At 61.0% G+C, this 23,939-nt stretch overlaps 1 protein-coding gene across 1 annotated transcript in view; it reads left to right on the top strand.

Moving 5' to 3' along the window:
* Nucleotides 1-8,220: 8,220 nt before the first annotated feature.
* The window catches only part of KCNAB2 (potassium voltage-gated channel subfamily A regulatory beta subunit 2), a 41,085-nt gene continuing 25,366 nt past the window's right edge, over nt 8,221-23,939 (top strand). The window contains exon 1 of the mRNA XM_029945936.1: nt 8,221-8,453. Within this exon, the coding sequence (XP_029801796.1) occupies nt 8,236-8,453 (218 nt within the window). The 5' untranslated portion in view covers nt 8,221-8,235. The remainder of the gene's footprint in view (nt 8,454-23,939) is intronic.

Raw genomic sequence — 23,939 nt, 5'->3', positions numbered from 1 at the left:
GTGTCACCAGGTCCCTGACTCTTCTGTAATATTGGAGGGAGCAGGCCCGGAAGGGAGTGGGGGACCCTCCCAGCTCCTGTTTCTTTCTTACACATCACCCAGCCCCTTTGAGGGGGGCGCAGAGCCTTACCCCAGGCGGGTGCACCCCCCTAGCGTGGAGGCCGCCTCCAAGTCCAGCTCTGGGTCTCTCCCTTTGGAAAGCAGCCCAGGCTGAGCCACGGGGAGGGCACGCCAAGGCGCTGGGTGACAGCTGCTGCCCTGGCCACGGAGCACGGAGCCCAGACGGCGGTGGCTGTCACGAAAGACTGGGGCCCGGGCAGGGGACCCCATGGGCCCATCGGTGTCCGATCGATTGGGCCTCGCTCCACAATCGTTAGGGCCTGATCCAGAGCAAATACCTGTAGAGGCTGCAGGGAAAGGGGGCGTCCCTCCTTCATCAAAGTCCTGAAAAGGACCGCACGGCCACACACAGACTCGCCAGTGGGGGGTGACGGGCAGCTTCTCGGCTGGAGGTCTTTGTGCTGTCGCTCTAAGGCAGGTTTCATTAAAATCCAGACTGTCACTCAGAGGTTTACCCCTCGTCTTGGCTTCCCCACCCGAGGACCCCACGTCCGCACAGGCCGGGCCTCTGCCTCCGTGCGCCACTGGGTGGCGCTGCCGCAGAGCGCTTGTCTGCGGGCGCGAGTCCCCGAAGGACCGCCCGGAGCTGAGCGGGGAGGGGCCGGGCCGCGGGGCGTCCAGGGCTGGCACCTCCCTGCGGCTAATGCCAATTGTGGACTCTCTCTCTCTTTCTCTCCTTTCTCTGTCCCCCATCGCTGTCCGCAGCACTCGGTATGGGAGCCCCAAAAGACAGCTCCAGTTTTACAGGTAACGAGCCCTCCGTTTTCCCTAAGACCCGCCAGCCGAAGGCAGGGGAGCGGGCGGGAGGGCCAGGCCCCGTCGGGGGCGGGTGTGCTGGTGACCTCTCCAGTCGGACACGGGCTCCGGTGCCCGGCCACAGGGCACCGCCTCCCTGTGTGTGCTGATGTCTAGAATCTGCTTGGATCTGAGCACGCGGATGCGCACACCCTCACCAGATCCACCCTGAAATCTCACTTGTCAGGTGGGGGTCCTGACACTCTCCTGTGGTTCGGGGATTCTCCCCTGTTCTTTGGATGTGAGCTGACTTGTCATCAGAGGTCAGCAGCGTCGCAGGGACACGTGGCTCTGGTGTGACCCAGGCCTGCTGGTGTGTGGTGCGTCTCCGTGTGGCTGAATCAGCGCACCGTGTGGTGGGGTGGGAGGCTGTGCCCCAGAGCGACGTGGCGTCCAGGTGGGCCCGGGGCAGGGCAGCCGGCAGAGTCCTCTGGGGCGAGGCCCCTGGGCAGCGGGTGGCTGGCCTGTGTGGGGAGGTGAGCCGCGGGGTGCCCCTCGGGAGGGCGGTAACGCCAGGAGTGCACTTGGATTGGCATTTCCTCCTGCTGGGTCAGCCGCGCCAGCCTCAGGACCGTGTGGCCCTCGGGCAGGGCCCCGTGTGTGGCGTGCGTGCTGGCGTTCAGGCTGAGGGGTCTGTGTCCAGAGCAGCTTCCCAAGGCCGTGCACACAGCAGCGCAGGGCCAGGGCCGGGCACTGCCGAGGCACGGAGGACGCGGGGACCTGGATTTCCGCGGCCCCTGGGCCTCTGAGCCTGACGGTGGGCTTGGGTCCTCGGGCTGATGTCGCCCCTACTCCCTGCCTCCCCCGGGGTCTCGCTCCTTACAGAGAATCCTAAAGCGGTGACTGAAGTGTTTGCTCGGTAAGGTTGTGCCCAAAATCGTTAGATCTGAGCTTGGGCTTGTGGATGATTTTGTCAGATGACACGTTTGCCATCACGTGTATGACGGCGCATGTGACGAGTGTGAGACATTCGCCACTGAGACCAAATGTGCCTTCGAGCCGCCGGCCCCCCCCCGCGGACACCCTGAATAGATTGCCGGGCATCACAGCGCCCAAGTGAAAGGGTCCCACTCCCCACGGATCCAACCTGTTGTCCACCCCCTGGGGACCCTTCTGGATAAGCACCCTGTGCCCAGAGGCCGGATTGCCCTGAGCCAAGCCCTGTTGGACAGCTGCACCCCAGATCCGCCGACCTCCATCCCGACCCCCACACGCTCTGGCCGTCCTTTGATCTCCAGTGTGGTTGCTTCTCACAGACACTGACGGGTGTCCTGTGGAGTCTCTGACTGTGACCTCTAAAGAGGCAGGGTCTTTGCTTAATATGCTGGGTGACACTCCCAGTGGCATCCTTGTCCCCTGGGCGGTGACACAACGACCAGAGGGTTAATCCGTCTGCACCGTCCTGGCCACTGACCACCCCTCCCCCAACAGGGCAGAGGTGTTTGAGGTGTGCGCCCTGCCCTCAGACGGCTCACGGACTAGTAAGGGAAGTAAGACCCTGTATCTGTCAGCTCTTCCAGAGAATGCCGTGTAACAAACAAGCCCCAAACTCAGCACCTTACAAGGAGGAGCGTGTATTTCTTGTTTATGCGTCTCTCTTCACCTGGGCTCAGCTGGGTTTGGTCTGAGCTGCAGGGGGCTCAGGTGTTCACCCTCCCGTCCTTTTTAACCAGAGGCTATTTTGGGCAAAAGTTGCGGAGGAAAAGCAGAATCACGTAATGTCTCTGAAGGCCCATGGTTGGAACCGGCACACCGCTCATTCTTTTTGGCCAAAGCAAAGCTCACGACCAAGCCAGTGTCCGAGGACAGGATGAGACTCTCCTGGTCCCTGCGGGAGAACCACAGTCAGGTGATGCCAAGGAGGGTCGAGGACCTGGCATCGTAATGCAATCTACCCCAGAACCCAAATCACTAAAATATCTAGAATATCTTGTTGGGGGAGTCTAAACCACGTGGGCATCCCGAGGAAGGCGTGGGCACAGCCCACTGAGCCTCAGGGAAGTCTTCGTGGAGGAGACAGTATGATGCTCTGAGCAGGGCCTTGGGGGCTGGGCCGACTTCCAATGTGTTCCAGGAGGAACATTCCAGATGTCTGAGCCATAGCTTGGAGAGGCGCCAGGTGCAGGAGGCGGTGGTTACCCACACCGGCTGTGAGGGACGGGACGGACAGAGAGGGGCGAGGGGCCAGACAGTAGAGGAAGATGGAGGTCAGATGGGGAAAGGGCCGTGAATGCCGAGCAAAGGAGCTTGGGCTGCCTTCAGTGGGCACTGGGGAGCCATCAACAGTGTTGAGCAGGGCTGAGATCAGTGCTCTGCAGGGACTAGAGGGTAGGTGGAGAGGCTGCGTGGGGAGCCCAGGAAGAGTGAAGGGCAGCAGGGCAAGAGAACGGGAAGTCAGGAGCCGTGTCCTCTGGATCACAGAGGGCTGGCGCTGAGAAGGATGTGGAGGTGACAGAGGGGTGCGGAGCCTGGGGTGGGGAAGGAGACAGGGTGTGTCCGGGTGTGTCAGGCTGATGCCACCACCCGGCAGTGGGGCCTGTGACACAGAGGCCAGGGAGCTGACATGGCGGGCGGGGGCCTTTGAGAGGCGGGGCCTCTCCAGGTAGTGACCCCTGGCCATCCCCTGGCTTTCGCGTACTGCTTCCCATTTTGTTTGCTCTCTTCTCCGGGGCCCGGCAGCAACTCCCCACTCGGGAGCAGCTTCGGGGGCAGGTTTGTCTTGGGACAGTCCGCTCAGCCTCCATCCAGAATCCCTCATGCTGGGAGGTCTCTGGGATCCTAGGGTGACAAGTGCCCCAGGGCTCGTGACCCTGGAGCGGGGGCTCAGCATGGCTTCCGCCCAGAGCTCAGCCGCAAAGCATTTCCCAAACCTGAGGTCAGACTGTGTGCTGTGAGGAGGGGCCCTTGCACTCATGCCCACAGGGAATGGTATTGTGGTGCTCAAAGAGCAGATTTCTAGAACCTTCCGACCATTTATAGGTACTGACGGTGTAAGGTATTGCCAATGTGGGGCACGTCCCTGTAGAAGGGAGGGGGACATCCTGGCCAGACCCCAGCCCTTCGCCGTGGGTGGTGGTCGCCGTGGGACCCCTTCCTGCAGACATGAGTGTGGTGAGGGCCGAGCGCCAAGCCGGGGTCCTGGCCTCACGGAACCAGAAAGCAGGGCCCCCCCACCACCTGTGGCTGAGTCTGTGGCCGTTGGGGCGCGGGAGCCTGGTGGGGGAGTGAGCCCCAGGCAGGACCCCAGGGAGTGCCCCCTCCCAGCCCCCAGGCCAAGAGCTGGCCTCAGGCTGCGCCTCCGGAGTGCACTTCTCCAGCTTTTAGGGGAAAGAGACGCTGCTCGTGAATTATTCAGCCTCTCACTGAGCTGAAAACGCCCTAATAGACTAATGGACTCGCGGCCTCCAAACTGGACCCTCACGGGGCGCGTCTCATTCACCAATTGCCTCTCCTGACGTCCCGCAGTGACACTCCCTAATGAGCCAGCTGCGAGCCAGATCCTGCCGCGCTGGTGAGCCCTGTAAGCTAGACTTGTCCTTTCTAACGCGCGGACGCCAGGAAGGCAGGTGAGTGGCCCCCAGCTCCAGGAGTCCTGGGGCAGCCGCGGTCTGGGAGGGTCGGGGTGCTGCTTGGGGACACGCGGCCCAGGAATGGGAGTCACAGAGGGACAGTATGATCCCCTATAGTTTATTCAAAGCAGAAAACCTAAAACAAAAGCCAGCCCTAAGTAACTGCCAGGTGACGCTGGGAAGCAGGCGGAGGGCTTTCCGCCGCCCAGTGAGCTCGCCTTCCAGGCTTGCAGGGTCACCGTTAGACCTGGCTTGTCGTGGATTCCCGAGGAGGACCGCGGGGAGGTTTGGTGGCTCTCGGGAAGGGCTGTCTGGAAACACATGCCGGGCAGGGGCGGGGTGGGGGGTGCTTGCTGGGGCCTGGCTCGCTGCTCGCCCTCTGCGAAGGTTTGGTCTCTGCCCTGACGCGCTGCTGTGCACTTCAGAGCCGCGCTCCGGAATGGCGCCGCTCCCCTCGCATCCCCGCTTTCAGGGACTCGGGCTGGCCTCTCTAGGATCCAGACAAGTGTCACCGTTTAAAGGAGCCGTTCGGGAGCCCTTCTGAAGCTCACGTACACAGACCACAGTTCAGAAGTTCCAGGTGAACGGCCCTTCGGGGAGGTCGCGGTCCCCACCGGCTTAATGAGGCCGATGCCTTCGGTTCAGTGTTTCCATGTCACGGTGTTCGTCTTCTGGAATCCCCCCGAGCCCTCCGGCCGCAAGAATAGATTTGCAAAAGACAGGCCCAGTTCAGGGACCAGCCTGTAGGCGCCTCATAATTAGCAATGGCTACGGAGGAGGGGGCGGGTTTTTCTTGAGATGGAGTGGGGGCTGGATCTCCAGGAGGAGGAAGACAAGGTCAGGGTCACTGCATCTGTGAGCCCTGAGAAGCAAAGGGCGTGAGGCAGGAGCCCCAACAGCGGGCCCTCCCTTAAGGCGGGGTCCCCCCGTGGCCCCGTCATCCAGTGACCCCAGCCCGCCCCAGTCGTCCTGGGAGGAGGCTGGGAAGGAGCCCCAGTGCGCGGAAGTCCGGGAGCCGGACCCCATCCTCCCCCGAGGGCCGCACTGCTGACCTTCAGAGCCCCGCTGTGCCTTCTGCATCCTTCCTCCTCGCTGGGGCCTTGCCTGCCTGGAGGAGGAGTGGGCCGGCTCCTCTCACACCCTGCGTGGCCGTCTGGCCACAGCCTGCTCGTGGGCGCCGAGTCCTCACCCCTCCGCCCCCCAGCAGGGCGCCCATGCTCTCCCACGCCCCACCTCTGTGAGTCCCCAGCCCGAGCCCACCTGGCCTCATGGGGACCCTCTCCGTGGCCTCCATGCCCCAGGCGCTGGAAGGGAAGATCACAAGCAGGGGAGACCCCAGCCCCCACGGAGACGGTGCCCCCCGCCCTGCACCCGTCTCACAAGGAATGTGTGTTCTCCGCAAGGCCGGGGTCGTCTGTTAACGTCCACATTGATCCTGTTCAGCACTTCCTAGTGATAACTGGTACCTGCACTGCATCCTCGAGTCGCTGGGGCCCGCGCTCACGTGCGCCCTCTCCACAGGCCCTGCCTTCCAGCCTCCGTCCCCTCCACCTCGTCCTGTGCGTTTTTGTCCCCACCCCGACTATCCTAAGCACGCCGCAGCACCCCGCACACGGCACCCCAGCCACACCCCGCCGGTGTCTAGACAGCCGGTGCAATCAGCCTCTGCTCATCCGCCTCACAGACCTGGAGACTGAGCCTCAGAGCCGCCAGGGTGCCCGCTTGTGCTGCGCTAAGTGGGGGACAGCCAGGGCTGCCGGTGTCCAGAGCCGCGCTGCTTAGCCACACGGTCACCCCAGCCCCGGGACCCCGGCTGCACTTTCAGAGCCACAGCAGACCGCTTCGCTTTCCCTGGGTGATGTCTTGAAAGCTAATGGTTATCGATCTCGGCCCGGCTGGGCCCGGCTGGGAATGTGTGTGTCTGCTTTCTGCTCCCCGAAGCCCCAGCCCACCAGGCTCTTCTCTCTGCGCAGGACCCCCGGGGACCCCGATTCGGCCTGCCTTTGCCCCACGCAGGATGGGCAGCCAGCCACACTGCCACACCTGCAGGCAGGGAGGGGCCGCCCTGCCCCCTGAGGTACCATTTCCTAAGACAGGCCCCCCTCGCGGAGCCCCGCTGCCCTCCTCTGCTCCTGGGTGATCCTCCTGGAACACGGAGTGTTCACGCCAGGGACGTCCATACCTGCTCTAGCAGCCATCAGAGAGCTTAGTCGGAACCCCTGGGGGAGGCCAGAGGCCCTGGGCCCTGCAGGCCCCTCCCTGTGGATCTGAGCCATAGTGAGTGGGAGCCCTGCTCCAGAGCCCCCCACCCCACCCCCCAGGAGAAGGCGTCCTGCTTAGTGCCTTGGGCCTGAGTCGGGGGCCAGCTCACCCCTGCCAGGTGCTGTCCACACTGCCAGCCCGGCGGGAAGGCCCGGTCTCTGCTGTGGGCACTGAGCCTCAGTGGTAAAAGCAGACAGAAAGGGCCTCGCTCTCCTGGACCTGACCTTCAGGGGATCAAATGCAGCGGACAGATGATGAGAGAAGAGGCTGGCAGGCCGGGTGAGGGCGTGGCTGTGGGGAACAGCGGCAGCTGGAGAGGGGGCTGTGACGTGTCGGGCGGCTGCAGAGCTTCCCCACGGAGAGGGCTGGCCTGGGCGTCCCCTCTGCCCTCGGTCGGGGCCACCGCCTTCGCCGCGGCCTCGGCTCCCAAGACGGCTGCCCTGCCTTCCCGGGGATCATCGAACTTGTTCTCTCTCGGGGCGGAGTGGGGACCGTGTCCTGGGTGCGTAGCCACCTTCCTCGGGTCGCTGGCGGACGTGCGTTCACACGAGATGCACGCGCACCTGTCTTCCTCTTGTTTTCGTTGGCTGCTGCCTCCTGGGATCCACTGCACCATCGGTCCTCATAGAGAAGCCTCGCGAAGGCTGCACGAGTTTCCGTTACTGGGAGGGACTGCCACTGACGTGACCCGTGTCCCCACGGATGGACGTCTGTGCTGCTTTCAGCTTCTAAGAGGGCGTAGCCGTCCCTCGGAACGACCATGCAGCAGTCGCACTTGCCCTCTGCACCGAGCCCCTGTCCCCCAGTGTCGCCCTGCGCCTCAGTCTTCCTGTTGCAAAGTCTGTGGAGGGTGACATACTTACTCCTCGCGGAGGGCGGGGCCCAGAGGGATCTGCAGGTGTCACGGCGCCCCCTCCACGCAGAGAACGTGTGTGCGACGCAGCTTCCCTGGATAAAGCTTGGGAGCACACACGAGGGCGTTCCTGGGTGGGCCCCCCTAGCGGAGTCACCGCAGTTTGCTTTCATGACAGACGTGCCTCTGCCCCTTCCTGGAGACAGCCCCGTACCTGGCTTTACCTGGGGAGCACCTCCGGGGAGCACTGGGACACTGTGCCTTCGCTGCGGGCCCGGGCTCTCTGCATGCTCTCTCGCCTCTGCCTTTGCGGTTCTCAGTGCCTGGAATGCGGCTTCGCCAGCGCTTGTCCGGGGGCCGCGAGGGGCAGGGGAGGGCGACTCAGCCAGAGTCCCCAGCTTGTGCAGCTTCGAGGCCCGACAGCCTCACGCCAGAGGAGTTTACATCCAGGGCCCCGGCCCCCTGGCGCCAGGACCCGATCTGGCCGCTCTAGTTGGAGGCTGTGTGCCTGCGGCACCCCCGCCCCGGGGCCGGCATCCAGGAGGGCGCCGGGGGAGGGCAGCGGCCCCCTCTCTAAATCCCGGCCACTCGGCGTTTCCCGTCTGGACAGCGGCGGCTCCCAGGCCAGGCGGTACCATGTTGTCCATGACGTACAGCGAGAGCCTGAGGAGCGTGAGCAGCAGGTGCCACTCGGACTGGGCCCTGCACCCCGTCCGGCAGACTGACGCGCTGGAGCTGCAGCGGCTGCGGGAGGTGCGGGCGGCCGCCCAGGCCAGGAACATGGAGAGCTTCCTCCGCAGGCACGGCCTCTCCCTGGACGGCTGCACCGCCCAGCGCACGGGCATGAAATACCGGTAAGGGCCGGGCCGGGCGGGCAGGACACTGCGCGATGCAGGGGCTGCAGCCCAGGAAACAGGGCCGTGACGGTCTCCGGCGTCAGGGTAACTAGTTTGTGCTTAAAAAGTCCCACCGGGAGCGCCTGGGTGGCTCCGTCGGTGAAGCGTCCGACTTCAGCTCAGGTCTCGCGGTGCGTGGGTTCGAGCCCCGCGTCGGGCTCTGTGCTGACAGCTCGGAGCCTGGAGCCTGCTTCCGATTCTGTGTCTCGCTCTCTTCGACTCTCCCTCCCTCGCACTCTGTCTCTCCCGCTCTCAAACCTAAACGTTAAAAAAAATGTTTTTGAAAGTCCAACCATATCGAAATGTGCGAAGAAGAAAATGAAAGTCTTTTCTCCAGAGGCTAGCCCTGCTCTCAGAGATAAGCGCTGTTGCCTGTTTGATTTCGTCTCTGCGGGAGAACGCAGTCTCCGGAAAACGCTTTGCAGCAGGGGTTAAATGCCTAGTGTCATTTTTCTTGCAGCACCTCTGGGACAAATTAATCAGGCGGGGTTGGCTAGACGCGAGTTAACGAGAACACCTCTGTGTGGTGATCTCTAGCAACAAATCCGTCCCGGCACCAGAATCACAGGGTGGGTCCTGGGGGCAAAGACGTGCCCCCCATTGCTGCCCATCTGACCTGGAACCAGGCTTTCCTGATGGGAAGTGGTTTTCAGCAGGCAGCCTCTGACTTAGCACCTGCGCTCGCGCCCCTAGCGAGGCGTCCCGTGTCCGCCGGGTGACAGGCACGTGGGGCTCGCTCCCCTTGGAAGTTCAGAAGGACGTTACGTTTAACTGACTCATCTTTGAATTCAGCGTCTGGGGCAGAGCCCCGGCGACAGGCCCGCTTTCTCCTGTGAAAGCTTCGGAGAAATGGCCCCCGAACCCCAGAGCTGTGTTTATCTGCAGCTTCGGTCCTTTGTTAAGTTTCGAATCTCAAATAGTGTTTTTTAGCATAAGTCTATCCCACACAATGTTGGGTCACACTTACGCTAACGCGTTGTTTATCTGAAGGTCAGACTGAACTGGTGTCCCGCAGGGGTGACCTGGCCGCCCTAGACGCCCGGCTTCCACCTGACTCGGCCCCCGGGGTGTGTCTGGCTGCTCTGTGGGGAGCAGGACAGAGACCAGCCCTGCGGCCATCACATTTTCTCCTGTGGACAGTGTGTCTGGACCTTTGGCTCATTGTTTGAACCTGTGGTAGCCATTTAAAGAGACAGAACACTTCTGCTGGGCGTCCATTCGATGGCAGAATGCATAAGGTTTTGTATTCTAGATGCGGCTTTACGGTCAGTCGGTCAGTCAGGGGGAGGTGTCCGCTAGCCTGGCCCCAACCCGTCCTAATTCTAATGGAAATTCCTCAAGACGGAGATGAGACGGGTGGGGGGTGGGGAGGGGCGCTGGCCATTGGTGCTTGTCCTTAATTCAGGAGATGCTCACTAAGGGTCTGTGGGCAACGGGCCAGGAGCCACTCAGACAAGAGGGACAAAGTCCCCACGCCCACGAAGGGGCACCACCTGTGGGGAAGCAGAGAAGCAGGCACCCATCTGAGGGCGGCACAGCCGAGCCCTGGACTGTCCAGAGGAGACATTTAAAGATGGTAGAACCTTCCAGGCCAAGGAGCTGGGGGCCAGAGCAAGGGAGGAAGGTGGAGGGCAGTAGGGTGCAGTGGGGTGCCTGGAGCTGGCCCAACTCCCCTGGAAGACCCCAGCCCCCCCCCAACTGTGGATACAGTTTATGATGGTGGGTTGCACTGGGGTGAATCCTGTCCCCAAAATTTCACGTCCACCCTGAACCTCAGAATGTGACGTTGTCTGTCAATAGGGTCATTGCAGATGTGATCAGTTAAGATGAGGCCCTGCTGGGGGCGCCTGGGGGGCCCAGTCGGTCAAGCATGTGACTCTTGGCTTCGGCCTGGGTCATGCTCTCAGTGTTTGTGGGGTCAAGACCCGCGTCGGGTGCCGTGCTAACAGCTTCGGAGCCTGCTTGGGATTCTCTGTCTCCCTCTCTCTCTGCCCCTCCCTCGCTCTCCATCTCTCTCTCTCTCAAAATAAATAAACAACAACAAATAAAAGATGAGGCCCTGCTGGAATAAGCTGGAATGAGGCCCTAACTCTGATGATGGGCGTGCTTATAGGAAGACTGCGTGAAGACCCCCAGGGAAGAAGCCGAGTGGCGGTGGAGACAGTGGCCACGAGCCTGGGAATGCCTGCAGCGCCCAGACGCTGAGAGAGGCCGGGAGGGTGGTCCCCGCAGCCGCTGGCCACACCTGGCTCTCAGACCTCCGTCCTCAGAACTGGGAGAGAATCCTTTCTGTCCTTTGAGGCCCCCAGTTTGTGGGGCTCTGTTACAGGAGCCCCAGGAAGCTAACATGGGGGCCGCAGGGAGACACGGGGCCAAATCTTACTTGCCCACCCCCCAAGGAAAATCTGGGCCACATCTGAAATGCAGGGAACTAAGTACCCAGGGGAAACTCGCTCCCCAAGTTGCAGAGACCAGAAAACCACTGTGCCTTAGCATTTGATGGGCCAAAGGCTGTCACACCCGCACGGCCCTTCCTTTATCTGGCGGATTTGATCTTGCTCTGTCCCCGGGGCTGTGGTTATCTGGAAACGGGCCTCCACGACCAACACCAGCAGTTATTAAAGATCCCAGATAAACGCGTGCCACAGTTAACGTCCGTCCCCGCCAGCAGCAGGACTTGCGACTCTGTTAAGCCCGGGCTTAAATATTAATGTAAAAGAGATAATGCCTCCAGATAGGGGAGGGGACAGCGGTGGCCCAGGCCTGGGTGTTTTATCTGCTGAACTGAGCCTGAAGCTGGGGGAAAAGCCTGGTGTTAACTTCCTCCGCCTCTTTTTAGCTTTCCTCGACTCTTGTGATTTAAACAAACAAATACTTGGAGTGTTTAAATCCGTGCGGTGCATGTGTAGGCCCCCCCCACTCCCACCTGGCAGTACAATGGGGGGTCCAGAGATGTGGCCCCGAGAAGGACCCCAAGCCCCCCAGACCCGCGGCCTCCCCTGCTCCCCCTCAGGAGGCCCCTTCCTTCTGTATCCCGAAGGCACTAAGCTTCGCCCAGCCTCAGGGCCCTTGCACATCTGGTCCCCTGACTTCCTCACGGCCGGCTCCGTCCGGTCCGTCACATCCTGGTCCTCCGGGCCACCTCCCCAAGGGCCTCGTCTACCACGTCATCACACGCAGTCCTCGCGTGGGCCGCCCTGTCCTGTGGTCATCCTCACACCCCTGAGGTCTCCTCTCCGCGCCCCTAAGGGCAGGGCTCCTGTCCCCGGAACCTACAACATCTGGAGCCTCTATGGGTGTGGGCTGGGTGCTGTTGAATGGTCTTGGCCTTGACCCCCTTTCTAGAATATTCCCCTGTCAAACGTGTCTCCTTCCTGCTGCTTCCTCCACAACAGTTCTGGAGGCTGGGTCTGCGCCTCCGCTGCAGCGGGGACGTGGCGGGGAGGGGGCCCGGGCGGTGACGCTCGGTCGTCAGGCTCTGGCGGGGGGAGCAGGCCTGCGCGTTCTGAGCCTAGACCGTGGGCCCTGACCGTGAGCCAGCACCGTCACCGGGCTCTGTTTGATTTGCGGTCAGGTTCCCTGAGCGGACTGTCCCTAGCTGCTAGGTTATTCCTGCGAGAGCCCTTGCGGTTGGGCCGTCCCCGAGGGCTTCCTGGAAGAGCGAGAACCCAGGCGGGTCTCAGAGGACAGGTGGGCAGGAGGACAGGTGGGCAAAAGACGAAGCAGGAGAAATAGAGCAGAGGCCAGAGAAGGACGGCATGTGGACCGATCTCGGAAGCTAAGCGGGGACAAGTCCACCCCGAGAAATGTCCTGTATCACTTTCCAGCATCTTCCGCTCGGACGTCCCGGAGATGGTGGCCTACAACAGCCGATTTCCTTGCAGCTCTAGAGGCCAAAAGTCTGAAACCCAGGCATGGGCAGGGCCCTGTGCCCTCTGAGGACTTCAAGGGATGACCCCTCCCTACCTTGTCCAGCCTCTGGTGGCTGCCAGCGTCCCTGGCATCCCTCGGCTCATAGACACGTCGCTCCAGTCTCTGCCTCTGTCTTCCTGTGGCTACAAAGACTCCACTTCCAAATAAGGTCACGGACGCGGGAGTCAGGACCTCAGCACGTTTTGGGGGACGCATTTCCATCCACAACAGGTCCCAAGGGCTAAGTCAACTCCTTGAGCCTACGGGGGCAGCGGGGAGGGTCCCAGGAGGCATTCGGGCTCCCCGCGGATACCTGTGTGACCTTGGATGAGTCACCTGGCCCCTCCGTGTCTCAGTTCCCCGTCTGGAGAGTGGAGACTAAGGGATTCCTCACGAATCGCCCGGAGGATGGCATCAGGCGGTGACCTCACGAGAGCTCCGGGCTTGGCTGCCGGTGGGAGAGATGTTTGGTCCTGGGGATGTGGCTCGTGTCCTGTGCGGTCCGGGGGCCGATGTGGGAGGGAGGGAGGCAGGGCAAAGAGGAGGGAAGAGGCCAGACCACCCAGTCCTAAGGAAGAGCTGCCCTGGCGCCCACAGGAGCGCGGCAGGCGTGGGGTGACTGGTGGGTCTCCGTGAAGGGCCGGGTCTGCGCCCCGCCGCAGGGCAGAAAGGGCCGCAGCGACCCTGACCTCCGCCGGCGGATTGCGCTGTAGCCGGTTCAGAGCACAGCCGGTCTGGCCTCGCTGTTAGCTCTGCCCCGAGGGCTCGGGGATCCACTCTTCTCGTGGACACGGATGGGGACCAGGGTGCTTGCTTCTGCATTGCCCATCTGGAAAGGCAGCGCTGGCCCAGCCCGGTCCAATCCACAGACGGCACCAGGCAGCCCCCCCGGACTGCCCCCAACCCTCACCCTTTCATCCGAGGGTCTGAGAGCCGCCGCGTGGGAGGGGTCCCAACACACTGCTCACCTCCCACCCCGCCACCTCTGTGAGTGAGGGTGGAGCCAGCATCTGCCTTCCTGGCTTGACCCCTCTGTGCCTCAGTTTCCCCGAGTGTGGCAGGGTGCCGTGGGTTTCGGCCGCACAAAAGTGCTTGGCAGGACAGCTCAGTGAGCGCTGTTTCGTTGTTAGTGTGGTAGCCGTTGTTGGTGCCTCAGAGGTCCTCCTGGCCATGAGGGAGAAGGTACCAGAAACACTCACCCAGGGCTTGAACAACCACTTTGCACACGGCATCAACTCAGAAGCAAAGGGAGCTGTTTGGCTCTTAGCCCATGGGCCACTTAGCCCATTTCCCCTTCTGGTGACTGCAGTACGAGGTCCTGAAGGAAGCCCCTGAGGGGTCTTCAGCTCTTACCTGCCAGAGGACACCTCCTCCAGGAAGCTCACCAGTCTGCCACCTTTTGCTCTTAGAAACTTCAGGGGCCGAGGATCTTCCATCCCGCTGCTCCAAGCCCCCAGCTCACCAGCATCCCCCCTACCTCCTTGGGCAAAAAGTCACGTTTGGGTGCAAAACACGCTCCAGGGCAGCCCTGCTGGTACAGGGGAGGCACCCTGGCATCCAAAGGACGCAGCCACTCGTCCTCACTCTTGAGCGATGACTATTGCCACCTGTGCTTTTAAAAGCCATCTTTAAAACCGTGACTCCAGGCCCCGGGGCCTCCGTGGGCCTCGCGCTGCCGGGGGAGGGTCCCAGCACCTCCCAACGTCCTGAGGAAGAGCCTGGCGGGCCCCCGCTGTCCTGTCTCCCCACGCGTTCCCGGGCAGGTGGGGCACAGCACGCCCGGCAGGCGGCTGAGCCAGCAGCTTGCGCCCCGAGAGGCACTCTACAGTGGCATTCTGCGGAGGAGGGAGCTCGGGTCGCAGCAGGGGACAGCTGCCTGGGTCGGCGGCGGCAGGTACCACCCAGGCAGGAAAGAGCCGCAAGAACTGCCAGGTCTCAAAATCCACCGGCCACGCCGATGCTCCTGCTCAAAGCGTTTCCCATCCAGCCGCGCAGGCCTGGGATCCCCCCTCTTCCCCTGGACCCGTGCGAAAGGAGCGGCGCTCGGGGGATGACATTTAATCACGGCAAGCTCTGGTCAAGGGTTTAAGCTTCCAGCTTTTCCCCTCTTGGCTAATTCTTGCAGCCCCTGAGGGTGTTGCAAGTCGTGACCCCTGTTTGGGGCAAGTGGAAAGTTACAGACTCTGGCCAGCCTTTAAAAACCTACGTGCTCCGACTTCAGCTCAGGTCAGGATCTCACAGTTCGTGGCTTCAAGCCCCACATCAGGCTCTGTGCTGACAGCTCGGAGCCTGGAGCCCGTGTCTCCCTCTCTCTCTGATTCTCCCCTGCTCACGATGTCTCTCTCACTCGCTCTCGCTCTTGCTCTGTCTCAAAAATAAATAAAACGTTAAAAAAATTTATAAACCCTCCCTGCTCCACCTGACAGTCCCCGGCTGAGGACAGCACCTGTCTGCCGGCTTCCCCAGGGGAGAGCTGGGGTCAAATACTGGTTTCCGTCGTTCCCATGACAGGTTACGGTGCGGTAGGCTGCGGCCGGCTTCCGTCCCGAGGCCCTGCTCAGGGGGCTGCTGATGTGCGGACGGAGTGCTTCCGGCAGAGGGACCGGCGAGTGGCTCCCGCCCTCTGATGTGTCGCCGGGTGGGGCGCAGTTGGCACTTGGAGAAAGGAAGGGTTACAGGTGGTCGGGGAGCTGGCTTCAGGCCACCTGTGTCCTCTGAGGGGACATTAGAGGGTGAGGAGGACGTCAAAGGCCGACACACAGGAAGGGTGTTCCCACCAGGAACAGCAAGAGTGAGACTGAGGCTCAGAGACTTTTGAGGCCCGTGGGTGGGGGGAGTAACAGGTTTCTGGAGATACAGTTAACAGACCACACACATGTGTAAAGTGTGCGGTGCAGGGGGCGTCTGGGTAGCTCAGTCAGTTAAGTGTCTGACTCTTGGTTTTGGGTCATGATCTCAGGTCACAATCTCACAGTTTATGAGTTCTAGCCCCCCATTGGGCTCTGTCTGCACTGACAGTGCGGAGTCTGCTTGGGATTCTCTCTCCCTTTCTCTCCGCCCCTCTCCTTCTCACTCTCAAAATAAATAAGCTTTTGGGGCGCCTGGGTGGCTCAGTCGGCTGAGCATCTGACTTCTCAGGTCATGATCTCACCGATCCTAGGTTCGAGCCCCACATTGGGCTCTGTGCTGACAGCTCAGAGCCTGGAGCTGCTTCAGATTCTGTGTCTCCCTCTCTCTGCCCCTCCCCTGCTCATGATCTGTCTCTCCCTGTTTCTCAATAATGCATAAATGTTAACCAAAAAAAATTTTTTAATTAAATAAACTTTTAAAAAATAATAATTACGTATACAGTTCAGTGATTTTAGTGTAGTCAAAGAGTTGTGCAAAACTCACCACAACTTTAGAACATTTTAATCACCCCAACAGGAAATATTACGCCCACATTAGCTGTCACTCCCCAATTCCCAACTCCCGCCCCCAGCTCCTGGCAAACACTAAGCTACTTTCTGTCTCTGTGGATCCGCCTTTTCTGAACAGTTCATATAAACGGAATCATCTATATGAATGGCTTATCTCACTCGCCTGTCTTCAAGGTTCATCCGCGTTGCGGCGTATTTCGGTGCTTTATTCCTTTGTACGGCTGAGGAACATTCTGTCGTATAGGCAGGCGGACCGTATTGTGTTTATCAGTTCGTCAGTGGATGAACATTTTGGTTATTTCCACTTCAGGGCCATGATGAAGAATGCTGCTGTGGACGTTTGTGTTCAAGTGTTTGTGTGGGCATATGTTTTCGGGTCTCTGGGCACACGCCGAGGAGTGGAATTGCCGAGCTGCATGGTGGAGCAGATGATATTTTTCCTGCATGGTGACTAAGTCTTTGTGAATCTCACTTAACTTGGTGCTGCTTAAAGCACACCCTCTGAGGAACCCCCAAGGAGTGGTAAGATGCCAGATCCGGTAGTTTGCCAGAGCACAGACGGATGAGTACACAAGGAAGAAAGTAGAGGGCTTCCCCATCCCCCGGACCAGCACCACTAGAAGTTCCTGATGAAACACAGCTTCCCAGCCCCACCCCAAAGCCGCTGATTCAGTAGATCAGGGTGAGACCCAGGAATCTGTATTTGTAACAGGCTCCCTTGGCACCCCGGTCACGTGCCAGGCACCTCGCCCTAGACTCTTAGCTCCATGAGCCGGGAGAGGAGCAGATGCGGTCTCCGTCCTCTGCAGCCTCTTTGGCAGGCCCGTGGGCTCCCTGAAGGAGGGGCCCCGCTTGTGGGGGGGCACAGCTCTTCTCAGACCTGCCACCCGAGAGGCTCCGGGAGGGCCAAGCAGGCCTGGGGCTCTGGGTCCTGAGGGCCCCCTGCTGGCCTCTCTTAAGTGGTGTCTGTGACCTGCCAGGCGCCTCGGCAAAGGCTGCACCTCCGTCCCCAAGTCCAGGCATCAGCCTCTGGGCATCTCCTGCTGCTGCGTCAGGCCCGTGCCCCCGAGGGGGTCCCAAGGGGTGCAATTACCCATGTAGAGGTGGGGGGCAGAGTCCTGTACATGCCCTGCCCTGACTCCCACCTCCAAGAGCCATTCCTTCAGGGCGCTCAGGTGGCTCAGTCAGTTGAGGGTCTGACTCTTGATTTCAGCTCAGGTCAGGATTCCAGCGTCTTGGAATCAAGCCCGACACCAGGCTTTCTGCTGAGTGTGGGGCCTGCTTAAGACTCCCTCTGTCTCCCTCTGCCTCTGCCCCTCACCCCCATTCGTGCTCTCTCTCTCCAAAATAAAGAGTAAAATAAAACTTTAAAAGACATACACAAAGCCATTCCTTCATGCTGAGGGATCATGGGAGTACATGCTGTCTGTGATCTGACCGCGCTCCGTGCTCTGCACTGGACACTGAGGACACTGAGGCTCGGGAGGAAGGTCTCTTGTCGGAGGACACCCGGCTGAGGAGCAGGGAGGCTGGACAGGAACAAGGTTTCCTTCTTAACGTCTGTATCAAAAAGGCAGGGCTGGGGCTGAGAGCAAGCTCAGGCACCATCCACTGCGGGCATCTTTGGGCGGATTCATCTCTGGACAGGCAGCTGGTGTGGAAGGCCCTGTGGGTCCAAGCCAGGGAGAAAGAGCGGCTTCTCAGACCATGCCTCTCATTTTGCCAGTGGAGGCCCAGAGAGGGCAGGCCCCATGCCTGTGGTCACACAGCAAGTTGGCAGCAGTGCCTGAACTAGACCCCTGCCACCTGCCTCCCATCTAGGCCTTTCTCTGCCCCTCCTGCACGGCAAGAAAGACCCCAAAAGGTAGCTTTGGCCAGGGCTCCCCTCAAGGGCGAGAGTGGCGGGCTAAGGGTCAGAGGGGGAAGGAAGCCCCTCCTGCCGTGGCGGGGGAGGGGGCATCTCCTTGGTTTCAGGACACGAAACCAGGAGGAGAATCTTGCTCCCAACTGCATCCTAAACCCGTGAGTGTGGAAAGAAGGTGGGGTCACAGGGAGGGTGTCCTCACTCACACATTCATTCCGGAAGCATTTGCTGAGCATCTGCCGGGAGCTAAGAACTGTGGGGTGCCGGGACTTCCCAGGTCTCTGGCCCCACGAGCCCCAGGCTTCTCTCCTTGGGCCGTCTAGATGGAGAGTCTCTCCTCCACATTTCGGGTGATTCTGCTGCTCCTCGTGCGGGTGGAAGCCCCACTTTCCGGGGCGAGAACACAGGCAGCCAGAGCTGGCGGCTGCCTGCAAGCCCGGCAGTCCTCCCGGCGGCGGTGCTGGCCTGTCCCCATCCCAGCTGAGCGGCGGCTGTCAGCCTGGAGCAGCCAGTGGCGGCCGATCCCCAGGAGGCGGGAGCATCCGTGTCATTAATAATGAATCGCTAGATGCCTCCTGCGCTTCTCACCGGTCACCTAATTTACTTGGAGGGGTGGCGCCCAACGGCCCATGGTGTGCAGAGCCGGGAGTCGGACTCCAGGAAGCCTGGAGAAACAGCTGCTCCCCTGAACCCCCTACCCCCACCCCCGGCAGCCCCCAGGCTGCCACCCGGAAGGGAGGCGCCCTCCCTCCTCCCCTGTCCCCTGGAGGAGGGCGATGGCGATGTCACGCAGAGGTCAGGAGTAACCAGCAGCCCAGCCCAGCCAGCCACGTGGGACTCGGGGCTCGGGCAGCCAGAGCCAGACCAGGGGGAGGGCAGCGGAAGGACCAGCAGCGCCCAGAAAGATGTGAGCGGGGAGCAAATGGCACGGCCCCCACCTGGATTTCCGAGTTCCCTCTGATAAGGTCTTTTCTCGCATGATTCTGGACATTCGATCCCTTCCCTCGGACACGGCACAGGATTTTTCTACTATTGCCTGGGGAAATCCTCGCTTCCCGAAGGAACGCCTCACGGCTTCTTGGCTTTCTGGGATAAAGTCTCGTCCCGGGAACAGGAGGACTCCTAGGGGCCGGTGACCGCAGAGCCCGGACGGAGGGGCGCAGCCAGGAGCGGGCGCCGGCCTCGGCATGCAGGTGTCCTTCGTGTGCTCGGAGCACAGCCTCAAGGGCCGCGGCCCCGAGGAGCGGCTGGGCCGGACGGCCGCCAGCAGCCCCAGCCTAGGCTCCCGTGGCCGCTTCCGCGCCGTGGCCATGGTGGCCCGGAGCCTGGGGCACCTGTCTGTGCAGAGCTTCCCGTGTGCCGGTGACACCAGCGTGAAGCAGCCGGGGATGAAGTTCAGGTACGGGTCCAGGGCGGCCTCCCCCAACCCCCTAGCGGGGAGCGCCAGTGAAATCTGCAATCTGTCAGATCGGGACACTCTTCGGGCCGGGGGGAGCTGGGAGGACTGGGTGAGAAACCACATCGAGCTCGGCTCAGGGTCAGCCCAGGCTTCTGTCTTCACCACCACAGGGCTGAGATGCACGGCGACTTTCCTTCCTTCCTTCTGTCGTTTGTTTCCTTTGCTGGGGGCAGGGGTGGGGGGGCGGGGGCCGGGAAGCAGGGGGCAGGGGCGGGGCGCGGGCGGCCGTAACAGTAGCCCAACCGTCCATGTGATGGTTCCCAAGACTCCGTGATTCCGTGATGCTTTCTCTTCCTGGGAACCGTCCCCCAACACTGGCCACAGGCCTCCCATCTGCCCCGGGTGGTCTCCGCAGTGAGGCCCTCATGACAAGCGTGGGTTCATCCTCAGGGACCGTTGGGTGGACCGTGTGATGAAATCCTCTTCCCGACACCCAGGCCCAGGTCCCTCCACGGGCAGGACCACCGCTGGGCAGGGCTCAGAGCAGCTTCTGGACCCCCCTGCTGGTGGCTGAGGCCAGGCTGCACCGAGTAGGTCTGCCTGGACCCAGTCCACGCCTGGTTCCATGACCTGCATGTTCACAGGGGACCGAGCACAAGTGTCGGCAGCAGGGACCTTCGTCCCCTGTCCCATCCTGGGCCTTGCTCCCACGCCAGACACATGCACCGGGTGGAAGAGGAGAATCCCAGCTTCGAGAGAAGGACCCTGGCGGCGGGGTCGTAGGGCACCTCGCTTGCGAGTCTGGCCTCTCTTACTCTGCGTGTGTCTGTGTCTCTGGCCCTTGGGCCTTTCTAGAATGACGTTCCTGGGAAATGATGTTCTCACAGCAAGCAATATGCATCGGCCAGCCCCAGAGTCACACGGGCTCAGAAGGAGCCACAGAAGGTTCCGGTATTTGAGGGGAGTGCCTGGGATTCTAGCCGGTGACTGAGGGAGTCACTCCTAACACCTGAGGTGTTTAGCTCGAACCTCCCCAAAACCGGTGCCTGAAGTCAGAACCCCGGAGCCCCAGGCCTCCTGGAGATGAATTTTGGAGTAACTGATTCCTCGTGCGCCTCTGCGTGTGTGCCTTCCTCCCCTGGGTCCTTGGGGGCGTTTGAGCTCTTATGAGCCTCCGGAGCACAAGGCTTGTGCTCCCGCCCTCTAAGCTTGGGGAGGACCGTCCAGAATGGAATTCTCCAGTCCGGGAGCCCTGCTGGCTTATCTCTTTTGTTAAGTCGGATCGAAAGCTAAGAGTAAACAGACTCTGTATCTCAAGCTAGGCACCTGTTAGCGGCTGCTGCTTTTAAGTCAGTCCCCGGGATCGGGGAGTTAATACGAGTGAGATCATTTCTTAAAATCTAAAATGCTGTGTAAATAGAAAATTTGGCTATTGACATGATTTCCCTCCTAAGATCGATTAAGGAGTAAATCTCAAAGAGCCTGGGTGCTCAGGATTACCGGGTGTGCACATGTACGTGTGTCCATGTGGGTGTACACGTGGGCATGCGTGTGCCTGAGGCACGGAGGGGGAGACAGACGGTAAGGGGAGGTGCTCGCTAGGCTGGGGGTCGGCAGTCCTGGAGGCTGGGTCCAGACCCCAGCCCTGCACTTCCCAGCTACAGGCCCCCTCTGTCCTCATGTGGGGCCTGGGGAGCCTTCCTGGACTAGGTGTGGGGGGAGGGAAGGGGGGATCCTGCCTCCGCAGGAAATGTAGTTGCTTAGCAGCTGAAGTGGGAGCCAGAATCCAAACCACCGGGTACCCGTGGCGGGCACAGGGCACCTGTCTCCCAGGTTGGTGCCCACCCGTCCTGAGCCTGCTGCACATGACTGTCCCAGATGGGGAACAGATGGGGCTGCAGGGGGCCTGGTTGATATTTGCCCCCCACTCCAACCACCTCCTTAGGAAGCTGGCCAGGAGGGGGGCCTCCATCCACACCCTTTGGTGTTGAGGGAATGAAAGGTGGGTGGCCAGAGCGCCACATTCTTGCCGGAGGGCCCAAGAGGGGCTCTGTGTGGGAGAGGCGCAATGCCAGGCCCTTTGCGTAAGGGGAGGGGCCCGGCTCAGGGCCTGGGCTTCTCGCCCCCCAGTCACCCGACATGCAGCCCCGAGCTGCTGCCCGTGTCCTCTGCAACCTGAGGGTGAAGACCCAGAAGCCCAGGCCTGTCCTTCGGGAGCCTGGAGCCTGCGAGCGGGGCAGACCTGCAAACAGGTAGTCGCCCTCCCCCGCTCCCGTGACAGCTGATGAGAAAGCGCGGTGGCTGCTGCGTCATCAAGGCCATGTTGCTATCTCCGCCCGCTCAGGGTGCCCTCCTCTGCCCAGATGGCTGAACTTAAAGGCCCCAGACTGATTTTAAGGGATCTGTAACTGCCCAGGGTCCGGGGCGCCGCGTTGAGGGGCGTTCAGCGGCCAACCCGACGGCATCGGTCCTTGCCTCCGACAGTCAAATCCGCACGTCCTCATGCGCAGCTTTCCAGACCGCAGGAGGGACATAAGGCACAGTAACGGAGACGAACTTGATTTGGGTTTGGAGATTGAGCCGGCTATTTCATCAGTATGTCGAGTTTTAATTAGGGGAGAAAAATCTCTAGGAAGTGGTGTTTCAAGGGGCAGCGTGGCCCCGGCCCAGCTGAGGCTGAGGCGTGTGGGGCTCCCGGCCCCCGCTGAGCAGCCGTGCTGGTAAAGCGATTGGCCCGGAGGTTCCCTGTCCCTTCGCGTCCCTTCTCCCGAGGCCCGGCCGCGATGGCAGAGCTAACGCCGTCATTCGTCAGGGACACAGCTCGAGCCAGGCAATGGCAGCCCCGCACGGTGTCCTAGTTTCGCTCAGTTATTCCTGTGGGCGGTGGGCGGGGAAGCGGCTGGAGAGCCTGGGTCCCGGCGCCAGAGGGGATGAGGAGCCCGTTCTGCTGGGCGAGGGGCGACTCGCCTTCCGGCCCCAGACCCAGGTGGGCGCAGCCGGGTGTGCTCGGCCCCCGTCTGCCGCCACGAAAGCCGCCTCCCTGCACACACAGTGCACTCGGCTCTTTGCTCCCACGCTGGTAAAGGGGAACCTGAGGCGGACACGCCTCCCCAGAGCCCGGCCAGGAGGTTGCTTCCCCTGGTCACAGGTGGGAGTCCGTTTTGCAGAGTCGGGAGCTCAGCCTCCCTTCCAGCACCTGGATTTACGGAGAGCAGGCGCCCGGGGCCCCGTGAACCCTCTGGGTACTGCTAACGGGATCCCAGGGGGCTTCGTGTCCTGGAACACGTCCGGGAAAGGGGTCTGTAGCCTTTATCGGTTTCTCAAAGGGGCCTGTGACCTCCCAGCAGTTAGGAACCACTGATCGGAATCTTCGATCCTTTTTGCTTCATTGCCAGCCTGCTTTTAAGCACTGCTCTGACTTCTTTCTAACTAGCGTGGGGAAGGTTGTCTGCACTGTTAAATAGGCCCAGCCTGATGCATGGTCTGTAGGTAATGTACTCATGCCTTTCTTTCTTTTTTTAAAAAAAGTTACTTTTTAATTCCAGTTTATTTATAGACAACTAAACGAAAATTAACTTTCTGCTTAGCAAGGAACAGCAGTTCGCTCATGGTTTAAAGAACGTGAGGAAACTCGTAAGTCATGTTGTTGACTGCTCAGCCCCTGAATTTCATACCTACTCTGTTTTAAATCTCTCATAGCAAATCTGAACATAAATCAAGGCCATTCTAAGTATTTTCCCACCGGCTTTTGGAAACGTGGTAACACCGTGGAAGGTTAAGGTGCATCACCTGAGGATTTGACTTGTGTGTGTGTGTGTGTGTGTGTGTGTGTGTGTGTGTGTGTGCGCGCGCGCGCACGCGCCTGCTGTGAAAGGGTCACCACCATTCGGGCCGTGACCGTCCCTCACCTCACAGTCAGGCCTTCCTTTATAGCGGCCACAGATGCCAGGGGCTCTGGGTCAGAACGTACCAGACCTGCTTAGGGCATCCTCAGACTTCTTCACTGATTTCGAGGGGAAAAAAAACAGGGGAGACTTCAGTTTTTTAACACAGTAACTTTCAAAACCGTTTGGTTGGCCCGTTGCTTCTCATGCGAGGAAAAAAGCCTTCTGTCTGTGTTCTGCGCTGGGTCTCTTGGAAGTGAGCCACACGCAGAGCCCGTGTCCTGGGACTCTGGGCCCCGGGCATGTGTGTTACCCTGCGTCACCCGCCCGGCAAGCCCTGTGAGAGACGCAGCCCTGTGAGCCCATCCTGCAGAGGGGCACACTGAGGCATCGGCCCCATCACACGCCCAAGACGCGGAGCCAGGGTTTGAGCGCTGCCCACTCGGCCCCCTCCCTGGCAGGGAAACCAGCCGCTGTGCGGTTCTGTACTTTGTTTAGGGAAAATCCCAGCGCTCCCTGCAGCAACAGTGGACGGGCACCCAGGCTGGTTTTAATGGGAAATTTGAAAAGAAGCCTGCGTGTTCTAGAACCACTTTAAATTTGGTGACACGTGAAACCGTTTTCAAACCCTTACAAGGTTATTTTACCCCCTCCCCACCCCCCACACTACCCCCTGTGATATGGGGAAGGCCCAGGGGTCTTGGGACCAGGGAACCGAAGCTTCAGACGGTCCATGGGGGCCAGGTTTGGGTAGAGAAACTGAGGACACAGCGTCCACTAAAGTTGGACGCGGGGTACCCCCAGGGAAAAGCTGGGGCCCTCGGGGAAGGAGGCTGGGGTCCACGCCCCTGGGTCTGTCACAACTCTCTGACTTCCCGGTGCCTGGCCAGGGCTGCACCGGGGGCTGGTCCCAGTCCGACTGGGATGCCAGCCGTGGGGTTCCCTGCGAGGGTAGTGGACCCCCAC

Source organism: Suricata suricatta, chromosome 8 (assembly GCF_006229205.1).
Source record: "Suricata suricatta isolate VVHF042 chromosome 8, meerkat_22Aug2017_6uvM2_HiC, whole genome shotgun sequence".
In the NCBI taxonomy this organism is placed as follows: Eukaryota; Metazoa; Chordata; class Mammalia; order Carnivora; family Herpestidae; genus Suricata; species Suricata suricatta.
The sequence above is the reverse complement of the archived record's forward strand: the minus strand, read 5'-3'. Positions and strand labels throughout refer to the sequence as shown.